This window comes from Ursus arctos, unplaced genomic scaffold (genome assembly GCF_023065955.2).
Source record: "Ursus arctos isolate Adak ecotype North America unplaced genomic scaffold, UrsArc2.0 scaffold_21, whole genome shotgun sequence".
Lineage (NCBI taxonomy): Eukaryota > Metazoa > Chordata > Mammalia > Carnivora > Ursidae > Ursus > Ursus arctos.
This window is the reverse complement of record NW_026622886.1, coordinates 38,604,911-38,622,554: the sequence shown is the minus strand read 5'-3', so window position 1 is coordinate 38,622,554 and position 17,644 is coordinate 38,604,911. Positions and strand designations below refer to the sequence as shown.

Sequence of the window (17,644 nt, the reverse complement as noted above, 5' to 3'; positions counted from 1 at the left end):
GCTCCTGGGTCCTAGGGTGTGAACACCTTCAGCATCACCAGGGGTGGCCGAATTGCTTCCCAAGGTGGCTGTGTAACGTGGGGATTTGTGATGCGCAGTTTATAAGAGAAAGGAGAACCGTTCTTCCACTGGTACGGGCAGAAACCCCAGCCATTCTTCAGAAAGCAGGAAGCTCTTGAGTGCCTCGCCTTCCCATTAAAAACATCAGGGTTCCACTGACATATAAAAGCCGGGCTCCTAGGGTGCTGGGCTGATTGGGAGAAAACGAGGGCATCTGACATTTCTCTTACTGGAGCAGTTCCCTGCTCCTTACTTCGTAGTGCCATCTGGCTTGGGCTATCAAAGTGTAGCTGCAAACATTAATTAGCTAAACACCAGGCTCCCCAGGGAGGAAGAGAGAGGCACTGCTTGTTAGGCTGGTTTTATGGGCATGCAGTCTCAAGCAAAGAGAAGTCCAGACACAAGAGAAGTTTAAGAGTAAAATTGGGGGCTACAGATGGCAAGTGCTACTTGACCGGGGGGGAGGTCTGGAGCAGGGACCCGGAAGGATGCTTAGGGTTCATATGGGTGGAGAAGAGAGATTAGGCCACTCGAAGGAGTAAGAACGGCAAGAGGCGAGAATACATAGGATCTTGGAAAGCACGAGAGCGGGGTTTCTGGGAACTTGGATGGGGAGTCACGTAGGGACTTTGCGTTTTGTACAGTAGCAAAAAGAGCAAGAGGGAGAGAGAGAGGGAGAGAGGCAAGGAAGGCTGGAGAGTGAGGGTGAGAGAGGGGCGGAAGGTGAAGACAGTGAAAAAGAGGAGAGATAGAGCATAATACTATCCTGTGGGCCTAGGCAGGGGGGTGGCGCAGACCCTCCAGGCCACCCACGTCACTGGCCCCTCGTCGTCCGGTACCTGCAGTGCACCACAGTGGGCCCGGCGCCAGGGCTCCTGCTGATATAGTCCCTGACGGTTCTCACAAACTGGATCAGGGACTGGGTGGTCTCTGGGACCCCGTGGTCTGGCCACACCGTGTAGTGAAAGTGGCGGATGAGCCTGTGTGCGTCGAGCTGTTCCTCCTGTAGGAGCGGAGAGGATGATAAGGGGGAGGAGGCAAGGCAAACCTTCAAGTCTGACCCCTGTGACCGTGCAGCAGTCCCCGGGAGCCGAAACCACGGGGGAGGAGGCGGCAAGAAGGGGGGGTCATAAGTGTCCTGCATCTTTCCAAGCTGGGGTGTTTAGTGATGTCAAACAGACAAACATACGCTGCATATCCTAAATTCCCGGATGGTCCACTCAGGCAGCACAGACTCTGACAGCATCTGCAGGATGAGGTCCCCATAGTAGAGGGAATCCTGGTCTGCTGGCCAGTAATGGTCACACTTTACCTAAAGGAAGACGGAGGGAAAAAAACGTGAGTCTGGAAACATGACTCCCTGTGAATGTGTGCGCTTCCTCCCTGAAACGTCTTCCTGAGCTGGAGTGTAGGGTCCCGAGCTGGAGTGTAGGGTCTGAGCTGGAGTCTCGGGTCAGCCGCTAGAGCATCTGGCCGTGGGCTCTGCATCAGTGTGCTCAGGGCCCACGCCCAAGCCAGCCAGCTGCTGCAAGGGTGGAGAGCCGCTGTCTGGGGAGCAGAGCCCCTACCCTTGGCTGCACCTCCCTTTCGGGCACAGTGTTCCAATGCTTGAGCTTTTTGTTGATTTCCTTAGGATCTTGGTTCCACTCCTCATAACCCATATGGCCCGATGGTTCTTTCTGAAGAAAGGTCTAGCTGGGCAGAGGAAGCCATGTCTTCCTGGCCCCTGTTGGGTCATATTTGAAATCATTGTCCTAACCTGGACCGAGTGCCACATGCCACAGGATCTTTGAAAAGTCAGAACATTTAGCTGAGCCCCAATGCACATGTGGGAAGCCAGGAGAGAGAAGTATGAACATGTGTTTACTGACCACAAAAATATGTGGTATCTTCTATGTCATCTCTTTTTTAATCCTCAAAATAACCGTGTGAAGTACAGGATTGTAAGTATATTATAAGAGGTTTGGGGCGCCTGGGTGGCACAGCAGTTAAGCGTCTGCCTTCGGCTCAGGGCGTGATCCCGGCGTTATGGGATCGAGCCCCACATCAGGCTCCTCCGCTATGAGCCTGCTTCTTCCTCTCCCACTCCCCCTGTGTTCCCTCTCTCGCTGGCTGTCTCTATCTCTGTCGAATAAATAAATAAAATCTTTAAAAAAAAAAATAAGAGGTTTGCTTGATTTGCCCAGAGAACGATTTCCCTTTGGGTCTGCAGACATAGCCTAGAGTCTGCTAGGGGCAGGGCCAGTGTCTCTGGCAAGGGATACACCGAAGGACAGAACAGACATGGGGCCACTTATGATTTCTGCGTCAAGAGCCCTTCCAATGGAAATGCCTCTGACTGAAACTTCAGACCCAGAAGCAGAAGTGGGCATCACCCATGTAAGCTTTTATAACTGAGTGGCTTAATTCACCAGCCATGTTCTCACATGATCCCTCCTTGGCTTTTGTGGGGTTTAACTTTTGATGCTGAGGTAGAATTCCATCCTAGTAGGCGGCCCTAAGCCACGGTCGGAAGTCAGGAAGACTGTTTACTCACTCGGCCCTTCTCCACACACTGGGTCACCATGACGATGTTGTGAACATTCTGTTCCCACGCCATCTTCCAGAAGTCATCCTTGGTGCCAGGAAGAGGTCCCTGAGTAGCAATGTATTCTCTTCTGAAGTTGTTGCCCTGTGATGAATTTACAATATGGAGAGTCAGAAACAATGGGCCTCGTCAGAACTATAAACAGAGGGTTATCTCTGTAGATTAGATGATATATAGGTCTTTGCCAGATCCCTGACTTGAGAAAAAGATACTAACACAAGTGTCAAGGCTTGGGAGCAAGAGAGACAAAGGCCGGAACACTGAACTATTGTTAAGAGCCAACTTCCCATTTATTAGGCCGGGTCTATTTTAAATGGCAATGGGGGACTCAGGTAATAATCTAGAGAATGCTTCACTCTCAATGGTTGTGTGTGTGTGTGTGTGTGTAGACTCTGAGGGACTGACTTCCTCAGGCTCTTCCCCTGTTCAATGCAGAAGAGTTTCAGTCATTTTGGGTAACAGACAGAGTGCTGGTAAGAGACGTGACACAAGGGAAATTTCGGGGAAGGGAAACCACAGTTTATCGAGCACCTACCATATAACACGCCATGGGTCAGGACTTTCACACATCTTATTTCATCTGAACCACAATGCTAGGAGCCAGGATATTTTCTCCCACTTATTCTGCACTCCAGCAAGACAGAATTACTTGCAGCTCTGAGCTGAAGTTCCTTCTCTCCTTGCCTCTCCTCGGGGCCCCTGCATTGTGTCACCTCTGCCACCCCCACGCCCGCCCACCCAAACCCTGTGTCTCATCTGGCCAGTCCTTCTTTATCCTCCACGTCTTAGCACGTTGCCTGCTGTGCTGAGCCTTCCTTTATCGTCCGCCCTGCCGGCTGGTGGTCTCCTTCCAGAAGCTCCCCTCACAGCCCTAGCCTCTTGCTCCTTAGAGAGAGGCCCTCAGACCAGCAGCACGGCGATGACCCGGGGGCCTGTGAGAAAGGCAGAATCCCGGGTCCCACAGGTGCGGATGTGTGTTAGTGCTGGAGAAGACAATACTTCTCTAGCCTGTTTCCCATGGCATCACCTTGTCATTTCCTGATGCCCCGACTCTGCTGAGACTTCTCTCACGGGCAGGATTCCAACTGGCCCTATCCCTGTTTGCAGCTCAGAGTCTGCCTTGTAGTTACTACTTAACTATATAGTGTTTACTCAGTGAATTTGAGGTAAATATTAAAATCCTCATTATTTGGAAAAAAAAAATAGAGGCCCCAAGAGGTGACATAACTTGCCCAAGGTCAGAGAGTCAGCAAGGGGCAGAGACGGGATTCGAAGCTGTCTGATCTTACAGCCTTCTCCACTGTAGCCTGCTGTGGGGAACTGGCAGGGTGCTAGCCAGAAACTGAGCCCAAAGGTCTGGCACAACCTTTGAGCTGTGTCTTTGGTTCTCAAAAATCCACATAACATCGAATCAGCTCCCCCTCGCCAGGCAGCGTGAGCTGTGGAGCCTCCTCAGGGAGCCCTAACCTTGGCTAAGGGCTGCAGAGAGAAAAGCACCTTTCACCGTGCCTCCTGGGCTCCTTATAATCCCGTGTCACTACAGCCATTGTGAAAATAGGCCCCAGCAGTGATGGAATTGCGCACCCTGGGTTTTATGGCAATCAGACACAGTCTTCTAAAATCAACATGCTTCCAGACCTGCGAACAGTGGGAGCACGTGGGAGGAACAGTGTCAGCAGGGTCGCCACCCGTCAAAGCTTTATCCCAGGCTATGGCTTCATGTTCACTTACAGGGATGTAGCTGGCATTGATGTAGTCTGAGCACGGGTCATCATCCACATTGGACAGCTTCACTCGAGAGGCATCATCTGGAAGGAAGTTGATGAGAGAGATTTGTCACTGGGTCCTGGGAGGATTTTTCTATTGTTGATGGAAATGCTTGGTATCTGATGTGCATTAGCTCTGACCCCCAAAATGCTCCCCAGGGAGATATTCTCATCTCCATTTTGAGGATAGGTTCAGGCAGGATAACTGACTGGCCCAGGTCACACAGGTGGCCCATAGACACACCAACAAAGAAGCCAAATGCTCTCTGAGGTCCCCTCTGCGCTTTCCTTTGTAACATTACACCATCTGCCCGATGGAGTGGCCAGCTCCCTTTCACAGCTGGAATGAATACAATGCAGACAACCATCTTCCATTGCTTCACCTGATTGGGTCAGGATGATAAAAATATACAATCGCTAACTTGGGACTTTAAGGAAACCCACCCTGGCCTTTGCTATGAACCCTGTGACTGTTCCTATGCCTCCAGGGAGAAGCAGTAGGACCCCATGATGACATGTCAACAGCATGAGAGGCATCTCATAACCAGAAACCAAGCTGGTTGTTACCCCACGGGAGGGAAGCGCGATGACATTCCTTTTAAAAGACATTCAGAGCCTCAGCTCTTCCATATCCAGCTATACCATATTTCTTTAGCCCCATTTTATTCCTAAAGAAGAGAAGGAATGGCTGGAGGAAGACAGCATTACAAATTTCAACACAAAACTCACAGGGCAATATATTGTTGTATCGATTTTTCCCTCTATTCTCCGGCAAGAGTGCAATGTCACATGATTGGTTTCGACCCACGTCTTTCAAGTCCTATTAGGTCAAAAAGAAGTTCGTAAATGGAGACTATGAAATAGAATAAGGCCAATCATACAGTCCTTGAGATACATAACGATCTAAGAATATGTCACAATAGCTGCTGTTTTCGGAACGCCTCGTGTTGGCCGCACATTAGCTCGGATCCCCACAACGGCCTCCGAGGGGGTATCCTCACCTCAGTTTTACAGATGAGGCTCCGACCGGATAACGCACTTGCCCCAGGTCACACAGGTGGCAAAGCTGGGAGTCGAATCCAAAGCGTGGGCACTTGTTGCCACACCACTTTGTCTCCCAGTCAAGCAAAATGCCAGGTTAAATAACTGACAGAATTAGGTGTACATTTGAGATGTGTTCATTCTTTCTTAACATCTTATCCAAGTAGTACTTTGTGGGCTGTGCTGTTCTGGAGCTCAGCCTGGCCTCTGAGGCTAGATGGGATCCCCCCCAGAGAACGGATTCAGACATAAAAGAGCGCTCAGCTGAGATCCTACGCGTCATCCTAACTCCTGAGCCCGACCAGCCTGTGACTCCACAGGAGAGGCTGGGAGGGAAATCCTGCTAGAGACCAGATTGCTAGAGCCTCCCTGAGTCGGAGTCGTACCTCGTATTCCTTGGACAGAAGGTAGTTGGAATCAGCCTGCAGCTTCATGAAGTGCCCTTCGAATTGATTTACTTTTATTGGGCTATAGTTAAAAATACAATAGAAAAAAAAAAAGAGAAAAGTACTGATGAAAAGGGACACCACCATACCCAGTCCGAATTGTATTTCAAAAGCAGATAATATAGTAATTAATGCGTTCTCGCTCTTACCAAGACGTTTTCCGGTTGCTGTGAAGGACGCCAAAAGAAGAAAGACCTCATTAGCAAATCTCACATAAGACAATCAACTCATCTTTCAATACATTCTGTGAAGGAAAATGTGGCGCTCACCCTTTTTGGCCCAGGTTCAAGTGGACAGATAATGGTCGATCCCGGCGAATGCTCAGGCGGGCAGAGGGCCTTTCTCGACCATGGCTGCAACATAAGGGAGAGGATTTATATTCTGATTACGAAACTTGACTTAAACAAATTTTTCCATTTATGGTGAGGCTGTGCATGTCTGTGCAAATATGGATTTTTCAGTATTCATGTAGATTTACACTCAGCCAACGTCTCTTTGAGGGGAGGAAGAACATAAAGAAGAAATAGATTTTTCCCACTCAGAAACGGATCTCTGCAATAGCTGGAGATTTGTCTTCTGGTTTTTGGCTACAGGTCATAATCACTTCCCACACTCTCAATAAAACTTTCCTTAAAAAAACCCCCAGTAAACCTTAGATGCAAGACATGACTGCGAGAGGGAGGACAACGTGCCAAATGAATTCCCTAAGAGGAGGGGGCGTGGCTTTGGGGCCACATGCTATTTGGTTCTCTTCGGTCCCTTCTTAAATTAGCATGGCAAATACGACCATGAAATGGTGATGTCAGCCATACTTCTCAGCATTTTCCAGAAAAGCACTTGGGTGCACAATTCACAGACTTCTCTGTCTTCATGAGCAAAAGGAGTTATTTCACATTCAAATGAAGCCACAGATGGCCCCTCAGTCATTTGGGGAGGGGAAAATTCATCAATGGTATGTAGCGAGGCTGAAAAAAGCCAGTCACGGTTGGAGGGCTTGACTTGTTTTTCGTGAGAAACAAAGGTGATTTAACCTGGGGAAATGAAATCATCTTCCCTTTTTACTTTTCAGGCTAGAGGGCATTTTCAATTGCATCTTGAAAGTTGGGCACGCAATCGCTAAAGGAATCTTTGTACTCACCTGGCTTTCTGTCTGCAGATGAATAAGGCAACGACAGCTACCAGCATGCCAATTAAGAACAGACCAGCACTCACACCTTCAATAACTCCAAATAAAGGCTCTACAAGAATCCAGAAGGAAATAGCAAACCCAGGCAGGAAAATTAGTGCTAAAGAACCAGGAAGAGAGCTCCTGAAACCTTATCTCCCTAGGAACGTTATTACAGAAAAATCTGAGCAAAGCCCACACTGAGGTATTTATTATCTGATGGTAGGAGCACGCAGCCAGCAAGAGGGAGCACTGGCTCCTACGTTGTAACCGCAGGTCAGTCCTTACACTTTTGAAGTTAATGGCGTTCTGCTTATAAAGGAATTTTATGCTCATTGGTGCTTGTATGTAAGGTTTAGGACACTTGAGATAAAGACCAGCAGTTTTCCACCAAGATACAAGTGCTATTTCATTTGTATGAAACAAGTAGCATCGGGGACTTGGGCAAGTCTGGTGAGTTACTGAGAGCTGTTTTAACGAAATTTCAGTTTTATTATCTGGTATGACACTACCTCTTGGAGTTTGTGAATAGGCAAGAGTAGCTTATTTTTAAAACAGCTTTATTGAAATATAATTCACATTCCATTCAATTCACTGATTTAAATTATATAATTCAATGATTTTTGGTACAGAGTTTTACAAACATGACTGCATTCAATTTTATAATATTGTCATCACCCCTCAAAAGAAACCCCATACCTCTTAGCAGTCATTTTTCCATTCTTCCCCAGCCCCTGGCAACCACGAATCTAATTTGTCTTTGTAGATTTGCCTATTCTGGACCTTTCATATAAATTCAGTCAGAAATATGCGGTCTTTGGCCATTGGCTTCTTTCACTCAGCATAATGTTTTCAGAGTTCATCCATGTTGTAGCACGTCTCAGTATTTCATTCTTTTTTATAGGTGAATAGTATCTCATTATATGGAATAGATCACATACTGTTTACCCATTCATGCATCGATGGACATTTGGGTTGTCTCTATTTGGGGGTTATTACGAATAATGTGGCTGAGAACGTTCGTGTGTAAGTTTTTGTGTGGGCTTATGTTTTCATTTCTCTTGGGTATACAATTAGGAGTGGAATTGCTGGTTTAGATGGATGGTAACTCTAGGTTTAACATTTTGAGGAATGCACAAGTGTCTCCCCAAGCAGCTAAACCATTTTACATTCTCACAAGCAATGTAGGAGTGTTCCAGCATCTCCCTATCCTCATTGTCCTTGAGCACAGCCATTCCAGAGTGTGTGAAGTGGCGTCTTACTGTGGTTTCGATTTGCGTTTCCCCTAACGACTAATGATGTTGAGCATCTTGTCATGTGCTTATTGGCCATTTGTGGATCTTCTCTGGTGACACGTCTAGTCACATCCTTTCTTATTTGACTTTGTATTATTGAGTTGTAAGGTAACAGTTCTTTACGTACGTCGGACACACGACCCTTATCAGATATTAATTTGCAGATAGTTTCCCCCGCGCCGTGAGTTATCTTTTCACTTGTTTCATGGTCTCCTTTGAAGCACAAATTTTGATCGAGTCCCATGTATCTGGCTTTTCTCCCCTTCTGTTGCTTGAGCTATTGCTGTCATAACGAGGAAATCATTTCCTAATCCAAGGTCACAGAGTTTCACTCCGACGTTTTCTTTTAAAAGTTGTATTGTTTTAGCTCTTACATTTAGGTCTACGAAGTAGCCCATTTTTGAACTTACGCTTTAAGCCCTTGGGTTTGTTTATTCAGTGTTGCTTTTCAAGACTCATTAAAGCAACACAATCATTTTTTCTTTCAATGTGGTTAATATTCTTTTTTGGGTATATGTTTACTACCAGCCTTTACTGAACTGCACGCAATTGTCGTTGTTTTCAAATAGGAAAGAATTGTGTTTACAATGCCCCTGCTTAACATTAAATTATAAGCAAACACATCTGAATCCTCTTAACTGTGTTCTGATCCCTTTTTGGTTTGAAAAGTGGGAGATTATCCCTATATTTGGCATAAATAGATGGGAGTGTTTGTGAGGCTGAGTCATCTTTTGTCATGCAGCATGAGAGACTGTTTTAGCTATGAAGAAGAACTTCCTGAGAACCCTGGCTCCAGGGAAAGCCTCGTAGAACCCTGGCTCCAGGGAAGGGCTGGGACAGATGACGGTCCTAAGGAACAAGGAGCTGAAACAGGATGCTATTATCAGCGCGATGGGAATATTCTGAGGCAATGCCGTACAGAGGTTAAGGACTCCAGCAGAAAATGCCAGAATTCAGCTCTACTATCCTGGGCAAGTTACTTAAACCTCTTGGTGTCTCAGATCTTCATCTTTAAGATGGGGGATGATAATAGTATCTACCTCAGAAGGTTGTAGTGAAGATTGGATAAATATTTCATGTCTTCATCGGATAAACTATTTCACGTAGTAAATATTAGCTACTGCTATGATTCAGGCTTTCCCTCTAAAATACTAGAGAATTTCCTTTCATAGATTTAGGTGACGTCTTTAAAGTTAACATTTTTTTATGGTGTAAAAGAAACATATAATAAACAAAAAGAAAAAAATCACCTATAATCCCACTACTTTGAGATATTCATTGTTAATACTTTTTTCAGTAGGCTCCACACCCAGCGTGGGGCTCGAGCTCACGGCCCTGAGATCAAGAGCTGCACGCTCTACTGGCTGAGCCGGCCAGATGCCCTTCATTGTTAATACTTTGGTGTTTTCTCTAGTCTTTTTTTTTTCTATGCATTTTTATGTTTGTCCATGCATACATTTCCACCTATGACTGAAAGCCTTTTATACTTATATTTTGGCCTGTGCGAGCCCCTAATTTGAATATTTTTCACCCATTATTTTAAAAGCTTCATTTTTAATTTAAAAAATCTGATACTTCTACTTTCTTTTCAAGATTAATGCCCATTCAGCCCATTCTCCTTTAGAAGTAGGAGCAAATTCTCTAATGCACATCAGCCACGATCCCATAAAGATTAAATTCCAGGTGACAAATGCGTGCTCCCCTCACCATCAGCCAAGTTACCGTATCTCTCCACTGGAGGCCCTTGTAAGTGACCTGGCAGTTGGGAGACTACGCTGGTAGATGGGGAGGCTAGCCTTACCTGACTCAGTGGTGATAGGCAAAGAGAAAAATGTGTCAGAATAGAGCGGCTTCGTGAATTCCTTCAGGTCCTCATCAAACAGCTGTGTAAAAGCTCGAATGCTGATTCTGAAAGGCAAACCGATGTATAAGTGCAAGTGGCTGACCACAGTACAGCTGACCAGAAAGCGGGTTCCAGGAGCCACAGGGTGGGCACCTGGTCCATATGCACGCTAGGCAGGACATGAATTATGGAATCAGATAGACCCAGGTTCATTCATGCATTTATTCATCTATTCATCCAATGCTTACTGAGCCCCTACTATGTGCCGGTCCATGTTCTAGGATCTGGGGATACTGCAAGGGACACAGTAAAGTCCCTACCATCCCAGAGGTTATATGTTCTAGTATCAGAGGTCAGATAACATATACACAAATTTAATATGCCAGATGGTGATAGGTACCACGAGAAAGAAAAGAGCAGAGTAAGGGAAATGGCTAGCGATGGAGACGGGCATGGGGAACTGCCCCATTCAGCCCGGTCAGTGGAGGGCTCCTGGATAGAAATCAGAGCAGAGTGTGGGAGGCAGCCATGCCCGTGTTCCAGCAGAGGGAACCACAGGGGGAAAGCACTGAGAGGAAGGACCAGATGGGGCCCAGCCTGAAGAGGAGAAGGGAGGAATTCAAGATGGGCCTAAAATTTGAGCTCAGGCCTCTTGAGAGAATAACGGCATGACTGATGAAAATGGGGCACTAATATGGGGAAAAGAGGAAGAGCTCTGCGTGGGCTGTGTGGGATTTAGAGTGACAGTGAGACATTGATTTAGAACTCTCCGGCAGATACTTGGGGCTCTTCTAGTCACCTGGACAGGAGAGCTGCTGAGGTGGCCATCCACATGTCCATGTGGGATGGTGCCCAGAGATTAGCTGGCCCTAAATTCAGTAAGCCAGCAAGATGCGGCTACGAAATATAAATTTGTAACCTGGATGAAAAGTCTATTGTCCTTGTCTGAGGACCTTGGTCTCATATTCTGTGGGTGAGTCAGGCCAGTCTGGAGGGTTGCACTCAGTTTCTGGGGACGTATCTTAGAAGGGTTAGAGATCGTTCTAGGTGATTAACCAGAAAAGACTTAGTGGAACATGATGGTTGACTTCAGATTTAAGGAATTCTCATGTAGAAGAGGAAACAGACATCATTATTTTTCTTCTTGAAGGTAGAGTGAAGCCCAATTGGCTGAAATGTCATGGAGGTGTAGTCTGGGAACATAAAGTCACTTGGTAACATCTAGAGTACGAGCTGCTGCATTAGGTAGTGAGCTCCTCAACTGTAGATTTGCTGAGACAATCAGGCTTGATTTATAGGGGCGAAACTTTCCCAGTGTTAACTGAAATCCTATGAAAGTGAATGAAAGTCTCTTTTTCCTTTTTAAAAAAAACTAGATTTGTTTAAACCAAAAGTTTCTGGGCATGCCTTGTAATAATGCTGAAATAGTATCAGGCCAGGGCTAGTCGGTCTGCCCCTCTGCCCCTCCTTCTAACTCACGCCCCTGTCCAAATGCAATCTTATAAACGAGCAGGACAGTATTGATCAACCACATCTATAATTTCCATCTCTAAAAGCTACTTTCCAGTCAAAAGTTGTACTTCCAGGAAAAACAGGCTGTTGATGGAAGTACCGTGAGATATCCCGTCAGCTGTGCTAAGTGGGAGGGTGAGGAGCCGGTACGTGCTGCTAATGCATGTACTTTTGCAGACCGAAATGAGTCTCTCTGGTGAAAAGAGTTTCTTATATTGGTATCGTGATTTATACGCGTGGAAGAACTTTCACAAACATGGTTCGGTGTGAGCATCTCCAACTTCTCCCATGTAACGAGGGAGCTTATGATATTACCTCAGAGATTTGGAACCTGAAGCTTGGAGAGATTCCGTATCTTGTTCCAGATCACAGAGAAAGCCGGTGTATGAGAACCAAACTCTGTATTTTCTAAATCCTAGTCCAGATTTCTTTCTCTTATTTCCTCTCGGCTTAGTTTTGGCTTAACGGCTCTGACTTCTGAGGAAGGGATGGTGAAAAGGGCCCAGGCTAGGAAGCAGAGGGTCTGTGGTCTAGCTAGCACTCTGTTCCTGATTAGATGAATGGTCCCTAAAGTTTTTTATGCCTCGGTTTCCTCCTTTGTAAATTAAAAACACTGGACGTTAACAACCTTGACATGTTCTGCTCAGAAATTCTAGGTGCAAAACCCAAAATACAATATGGATCCAGAAGCAGAAGGACCTTTAGGAACCCAGAAAGGAGAGACTGACCTAGTAGAGGATTACCTTAAACTTGGCGGACCAATAAGAGCTCTGCTCTTACACCCTTTCCAAAAACGGACACCACCACCACTTGCCTAGCTCAGCCCCTAGCACCCCTCCGGATCCTGTCCCATCCTGTCTTCCTGCGCTTGTCTTCCCTGCTACCTCTTCTCATGCTCTCCCCACAATCTGAAACTGGACTCTTTGCTCTTCTCTAAACAGTCTGTGTATTTCTTCCTCTGCACTTTGGCTCCCACTCTTCCTTCCAGCGAATGTCCTTCTGTCCCTCTTTCCATATTTTCAGGTCCTCCCTCACCTTTTAATGCTCAGCGAAAATATTACCTCCTTCCAGAAGCCTTTTGAACCTCGACAGCATTTGTTTACCCTCATGTCCTTCAACATTCCTGCCTGTATTTTACAGGCGCCTTCTGTGTATATATGCATGAATAAGATTATTTTAATAAACAGACGTATGATAGTAATGATTTCAACTTCATATGTGTCCAGAATCAGAAATCTATAGCACAAAGTTAGAGATCATGTGGTTCAATTTCCTTCATTGGGGGAAAATGAGGTCAAGAGAAGCTGACTCCCTGATCGTGGTCACATCACTATGCTGTTTGGAATAGAAACAAAACCAGATCAGCACTTTGCTAACCTCCAAACTGCCTCCCACCCATCATGATCTGCTCTTTCTCTTCCCGTATGGAATGACCCTAATTATACACCCAGATAATAGGAACCCAGTAACAAACGGGAACACATTAGATTCATTGACATAAAAAAATTGCAGAGCAGCTAAACCTAGCATTTGCCATTTCTTTTCAATCCTATTCCCCACCCCCACCCCCGTGTTCTCTCCTGTCTACCTATTCTCTCTGGGGAAGCCTGACAGCACTGAGGGTCACTGCAGCTACTAGCATCTTGAGACAGGCAGAACTCGGACTGCACTAAGCTGGGGTCAGCGGCCGCACAGGACACCGCTTACCATGTTCCCCCACCTACTCTGAAAGGCCGTCAAGCATCATTTGCCCGGCATGCTTTTCATGGGCCTGAACCAAATGCGGGGAAATATAGGACAGTTATGTTCTAGAAAGCAAATAAGTATGGCATGAGTTGATTAAGATATAATAAGAGCGTGCAACTGTTCATGCAGCATCTTGGCTCATTCCCTTATTTGTTCACAAACACTGAAGAATGAGCGCCTGTCTGGGGCCGGGTACTTGCCATACTGTTTTGTCTCCTCGATGAGACTGCGAACTCTCGTAATCTAGTGAAGAAAAAGCTAAGAGATGCTGGTGAGTGGAGGACTGGAGGGATGGAGGGTGTGAGTGCTGCTGCGGGAAGCGGAGTGGGGGCCACCTGCCCAGTGCGGTGCTGGGTTGACTGGTTCCTGGGGGTAGGGAGGCTCACATGTGCTCGTTGAGGGCTGACTGGCTTTGGAAGTGTATGAAGGGATGCAGCAGCCAGTCAAAGGAGGGGAGGGCATTCCAAATAGAGTGAAAAGAACTTGTGGTGGCTCAGAGGTGTAAGAGAGGCATGTCACATCTAAAGGAACTCCAAGTGAGGGTCACAAAAGGCAGGTGCACTCGAGGCAGACGGTGGGAGGCAGAGCAGGAGAGGCAGGCAGGAGGCAGATGGCAGGGGCTTTCTGTGCCCTGCTCTGGAGTCTTCACTTACTCCTGAAGGGAACAGGGACCACTGGAAGACCTTAATTTAGAAGGGACAGGACCAGTTTTGAGGGATCGTCTGCATTCCTCCTGTGTTGTTTTGCAGATGAGAGAAGAGAGGGTTTGGGAATTGAAATGCCAATTCCAAGGTCGCACAGCGAAGTGGCAGCGCCTGAACACCAGGCGGGCTCTCCCAGGCCCGGGCAGCTGTTAGGGATGGGAAGGCGTGTGCTAGGAGTGGTGGGCTCGGGGCCAGATGGGAGCCATCCACAGCTTCTCATTGTCCCTCTCTTAATGTAGTAACGAGTCATCTTCTCTCCCTCTTTCAGAAAGCAAACAAACAGAAAACAGCCGCTACTGACCAACTCCCAAATCGAATAGAGCCTGTGGGAGACTTTTGCTCAAATTTCCTTGAGCCCATGTGACCGAGGAGATGAGGCATCTCTTGATCCTTATAGAAACTGAAGGATTCCTTGTTCTGATCCCTCTTACATTTCTCCTTTGCTCTGTCTGAGCTCCCCCGTTCTTCAGGAAGGCTCACATGGTCTTCTTGAAGGAAACAGCACTACTATGTTTGCGTGTGTTTACTCTGGAGATGCCGACCTTGGCTGGGGTGGCAACAGCATTTTTGTGGTGAGTCCTGGGTAGAGGTATAGCTACAGAGTTCCTGCCCAAAGTGAGTCCTCTGGTTTAGGAAAACTGTCAGCCTGCCCGTGTTGATTCCAGGGAGGGGCTAAGCATGCTCTCAGGTGTGATGCCATGTCATCGTCTCCTCTTGGACCCTGCAGAAAAGTCTCTGGGGAGACCCTGGGGTGATATTCAAAATATGTAAGAGTTAATAAGCCCTGGGCACCGACTAACCAGAATGACACTGGCCCACAGAGAACCTGCCATATTGATTGGTGGTCAGCTCTGCCAACACCCAAGAGAGACAACGCATCCTCTGCAGAAGTATTCATCTTGGATGCCTACAGCTTACATCCAAGATGGCAGCCAAGATTCTCTTTGTCTGGAGGACTCTGGCTGGGGACGCTGTGTACCTCTGCTCATACTTGCTTTCGGGGAGCACGGTGCAGACCAAGGGCACTGCCAATTCCTATGGCTGGAGAGGCCTGTTGGCTGCAGTAGTGCTTCCTGGGGCCAAACCAAACAGCTGCTCCTTCTCATCTGTCAGCCTAGCAGGAGGAAGGGGCACTCCCGTTCATGCAGGAGCCTTTGCCTTCGAGAGTTTTGTCTGGACCAAAGAGCTCTTTCATCTTTTTATGCCTTAGAAGATAAACGAGTAAGTGTAACTTCAGCCCTCACTAAAAGTAGAAGATGAAACCTCATCTTTCTTGGGTCTCCCTAAACTCAATCTTTCTGTGTGGATACTTTCACAGTCATTAACAGAGTAAATAAATTGTTTGATTTGTACTAAAGACGTCTGAGGAGAAAGAACGATCTATTAAGAACCTTCAATTCTTTGTGTAACGAACTGGAGGTTTTGCGCAATGCCAAAGGCCTTCTTTACACATTGCCTACGAGTGGAGGCAGGAACACAACTTTTATAAATTACCCAGGAACATGCACAGCACTGTGGTAACGTCGGTTAGTAACCTACAGGAGCTCACATGCCTCAGACGCCCAGACAGCGGAGCCCTCGCTCCTGCAGCACGTCCCTTCTCGCAAAATCACGGTCATACGTCTAACCTGTAGGCGGTGCGCGGCTTCAGCGGCCCGTCACAGAATTTTTGCTGATGGGGATCACACTTTCCACCCAGGCTCTCCATCTCTGCTCCAAGCTTAATGTGGAAGCTCTTGGAGTTGCTGTCAGGACTTTCGGCACACTTGCTGGCGAAGTAGTCGGTCTGATAGACCCGGACGGAGGCGTTGCGCCTGTATTCCAGGTAGGAGGGCAGAGGGTGCTGCTGTTCGGGCTTCAGCTCATCGCTGCCTGTGGGGAGAAAACCACAGTGAACCACTGACTCCCGCAGGACTTCGGGGACCCCAGGGATTGCTCCCTAGGCTTCTCAGCCTGCCTCCTCTCTCCCACCATCTCCGGTCGGCTCCAAAGGGCAGACACTTGGATCTGGAAGGGCGCTGTGAAAGTCTCCTCATGAAATTAATTTTTATCCACTTCTTCTAAAGTAAAAATTAAAAATAGAGTGCATATACATTTTATATACACATGTGCATGTATTTATATACACGCACACACCCCATCTCTTTTCTAGGAAATAAAATACGTGTGTTTGAGCGGTTAACTCATTGCATCAGATGATAAATGTGTTCCAGAACTCCCGAAAGTTGGACACTCCCCACTGCCAGAGTCAGCCCACTCAATAAGCTCCCTGCCTTGCCAATGACCATTGTAGCTGAGCTAATAAGGAAATCCCGATGACCTGGGAAATAGGGAAGAGATAAGAGAAATCAAGTTCAAGGCCAGAGCAGTCACGCACAGGCACGCTCCACGTGCCACACCCAGTCTGATCGTGGCTCCGTGTATACAGCTCTCTGTTATCTTGCGTACAGTTTAATCCTGGCTCGAATCTGGCCCCTCCTGCAGCACGCTTCCCAGAACTCTTCCCTGTCCACCCAGCCTGCTATGTATTTTGGCACTGCAAACTCGTTTTGATGTTGGCTGGAGGAAAGCATAATTAGGAAGACAAATATTATAGAGCTAGGATACCATTTACAACACACTTCAAGAGGTGGTATTGCAGGGGTTCATCACATCCTGGACTCTTGTTTAATAAAATTTGTTCAAAATGAGTGGGTCTTGGAAATATTACCTTGTTGGCAGTAACTGGAAAGAAATGTTGCCTTTCGGATGTACATATATGCTATGAATGACATTTATATGAGACGGATTGTTATCTTAGCTCACCAGGGGAGCACAGCCCGTCTCCATGGACATCAGTAATTGACACACACAAGGCTGGAGAACACAGGCTGCCTGCTGGGGTATGGCTTCCTTTCCGTCACTGGCTTACAGTCACGTAGTAAACCGTTATCTCCACTGCATCTTCATTAAATCTAAAAATCTCTCCATAGTTCACTGATTTCTCTCTTAAATCCTTATCTGTAGATCTAAGTAAATATATCAATTTATGAGACGTAAGGAAACCTGGGATGCACCCCTGACCCTTGAAATTATTTAATTAATTATGCATAACCAAGTTCAGTACAATTACATAAAATGTCAGAGCACACAGACCATTAGATACGCCGTGAGACTAAAGTGCCGTTTAGCCTAGAAACTGCTCCAGCAGTTGTCAGGTTTAAAGTTCCTCTCTGCCCACAAATGGGTTAAAATAGCCAGGGATGTGTAACACCTTAAACAATTTTGGAAAACATAAGGCCCATCAAATATATGGTGTCACTGCAGACACACACATCTGTTCTGGAGAAACAGGGCTCAGACCTCTACAGGAGTGTAGATGGTTTCACAGGTGCCGATGTAAGCAGCTCTAGAAAATCATACGTGAGGCTGTACAGCACGTTGTTAAAACTCTTACCTAGTATCTGCCTGGCCGGTAGGAATTAGGTAGACATCGAATA

The 17,644-nt window shown here is 46.8% G+C and overlaps 2 protein-coding genes across 5 annotated transcripts in view; one reads left to right on the top strand and one right to left on the bottom strand.

Moving 5' to 3' along the window:
• Positions 1-17,644, bottom strand: part of PTPRB (protein tyrosine phosphatase receptor type B) — a 110,530-nt gene that overhangs the window by 14,404 nt on the left and 78,482 nt on the right. For all 4 annotated transcript variants that reach the window (XM_026500029.4, XM_026500030.4, XM_044384589.3 and 1 more), the window contains 11 exons: positions 15,794-16,037; positions 10,162-10,268; positions 7,039-7,138; positions 6,170-6,253; positions 6,050-6,067; positions 5,841-5,922; positions 5,143-5,233; positions 4,379-4,455; positions 2,597-2,731; positions 1,250-1,372; positions 900-1,063 (listed from right to left, as the gene is read on the bottom strand). In XM_026500029.4, coding sequence (XP_026355814.2) covers positions 900-1,063; positions 1,250-1,372; positions 2,597-2,731; positions 4,379-4,455; positions 5,143-5,233; positions 5,841-5,922; positions 6,050-6,067; positions 6,170-6,253; positions 7,039-7,138; positions 10,162-10,268; positions 15,794-16,037 — 1,225 coding nt within the window. The remainder of the gene's footprint in view (positions 1-899; positions 1,064-1,249; positions 1,373-2,596; positions 2,732-4,378; positions 4,456-5,142; positions 5,234-5,840; positions 5,923-6,049; positions 6,068-6,169; positions 6,254-7,038; positions 7,139-10,161; positions 10,269-15,793; positions 16,038-17,644) is intronic.
• The window catches only part of KCNMB4 (potassium calcium-activated channel subfamily M regulatory beta subunit 4), a 161,724-nt gene that overhangs the window by 98,013 nt on the left and 46,067 nt on the right, over positions 1-17,644 (top strand). The gene's annotated exons all lie outside the window — the stretch shown is intronic.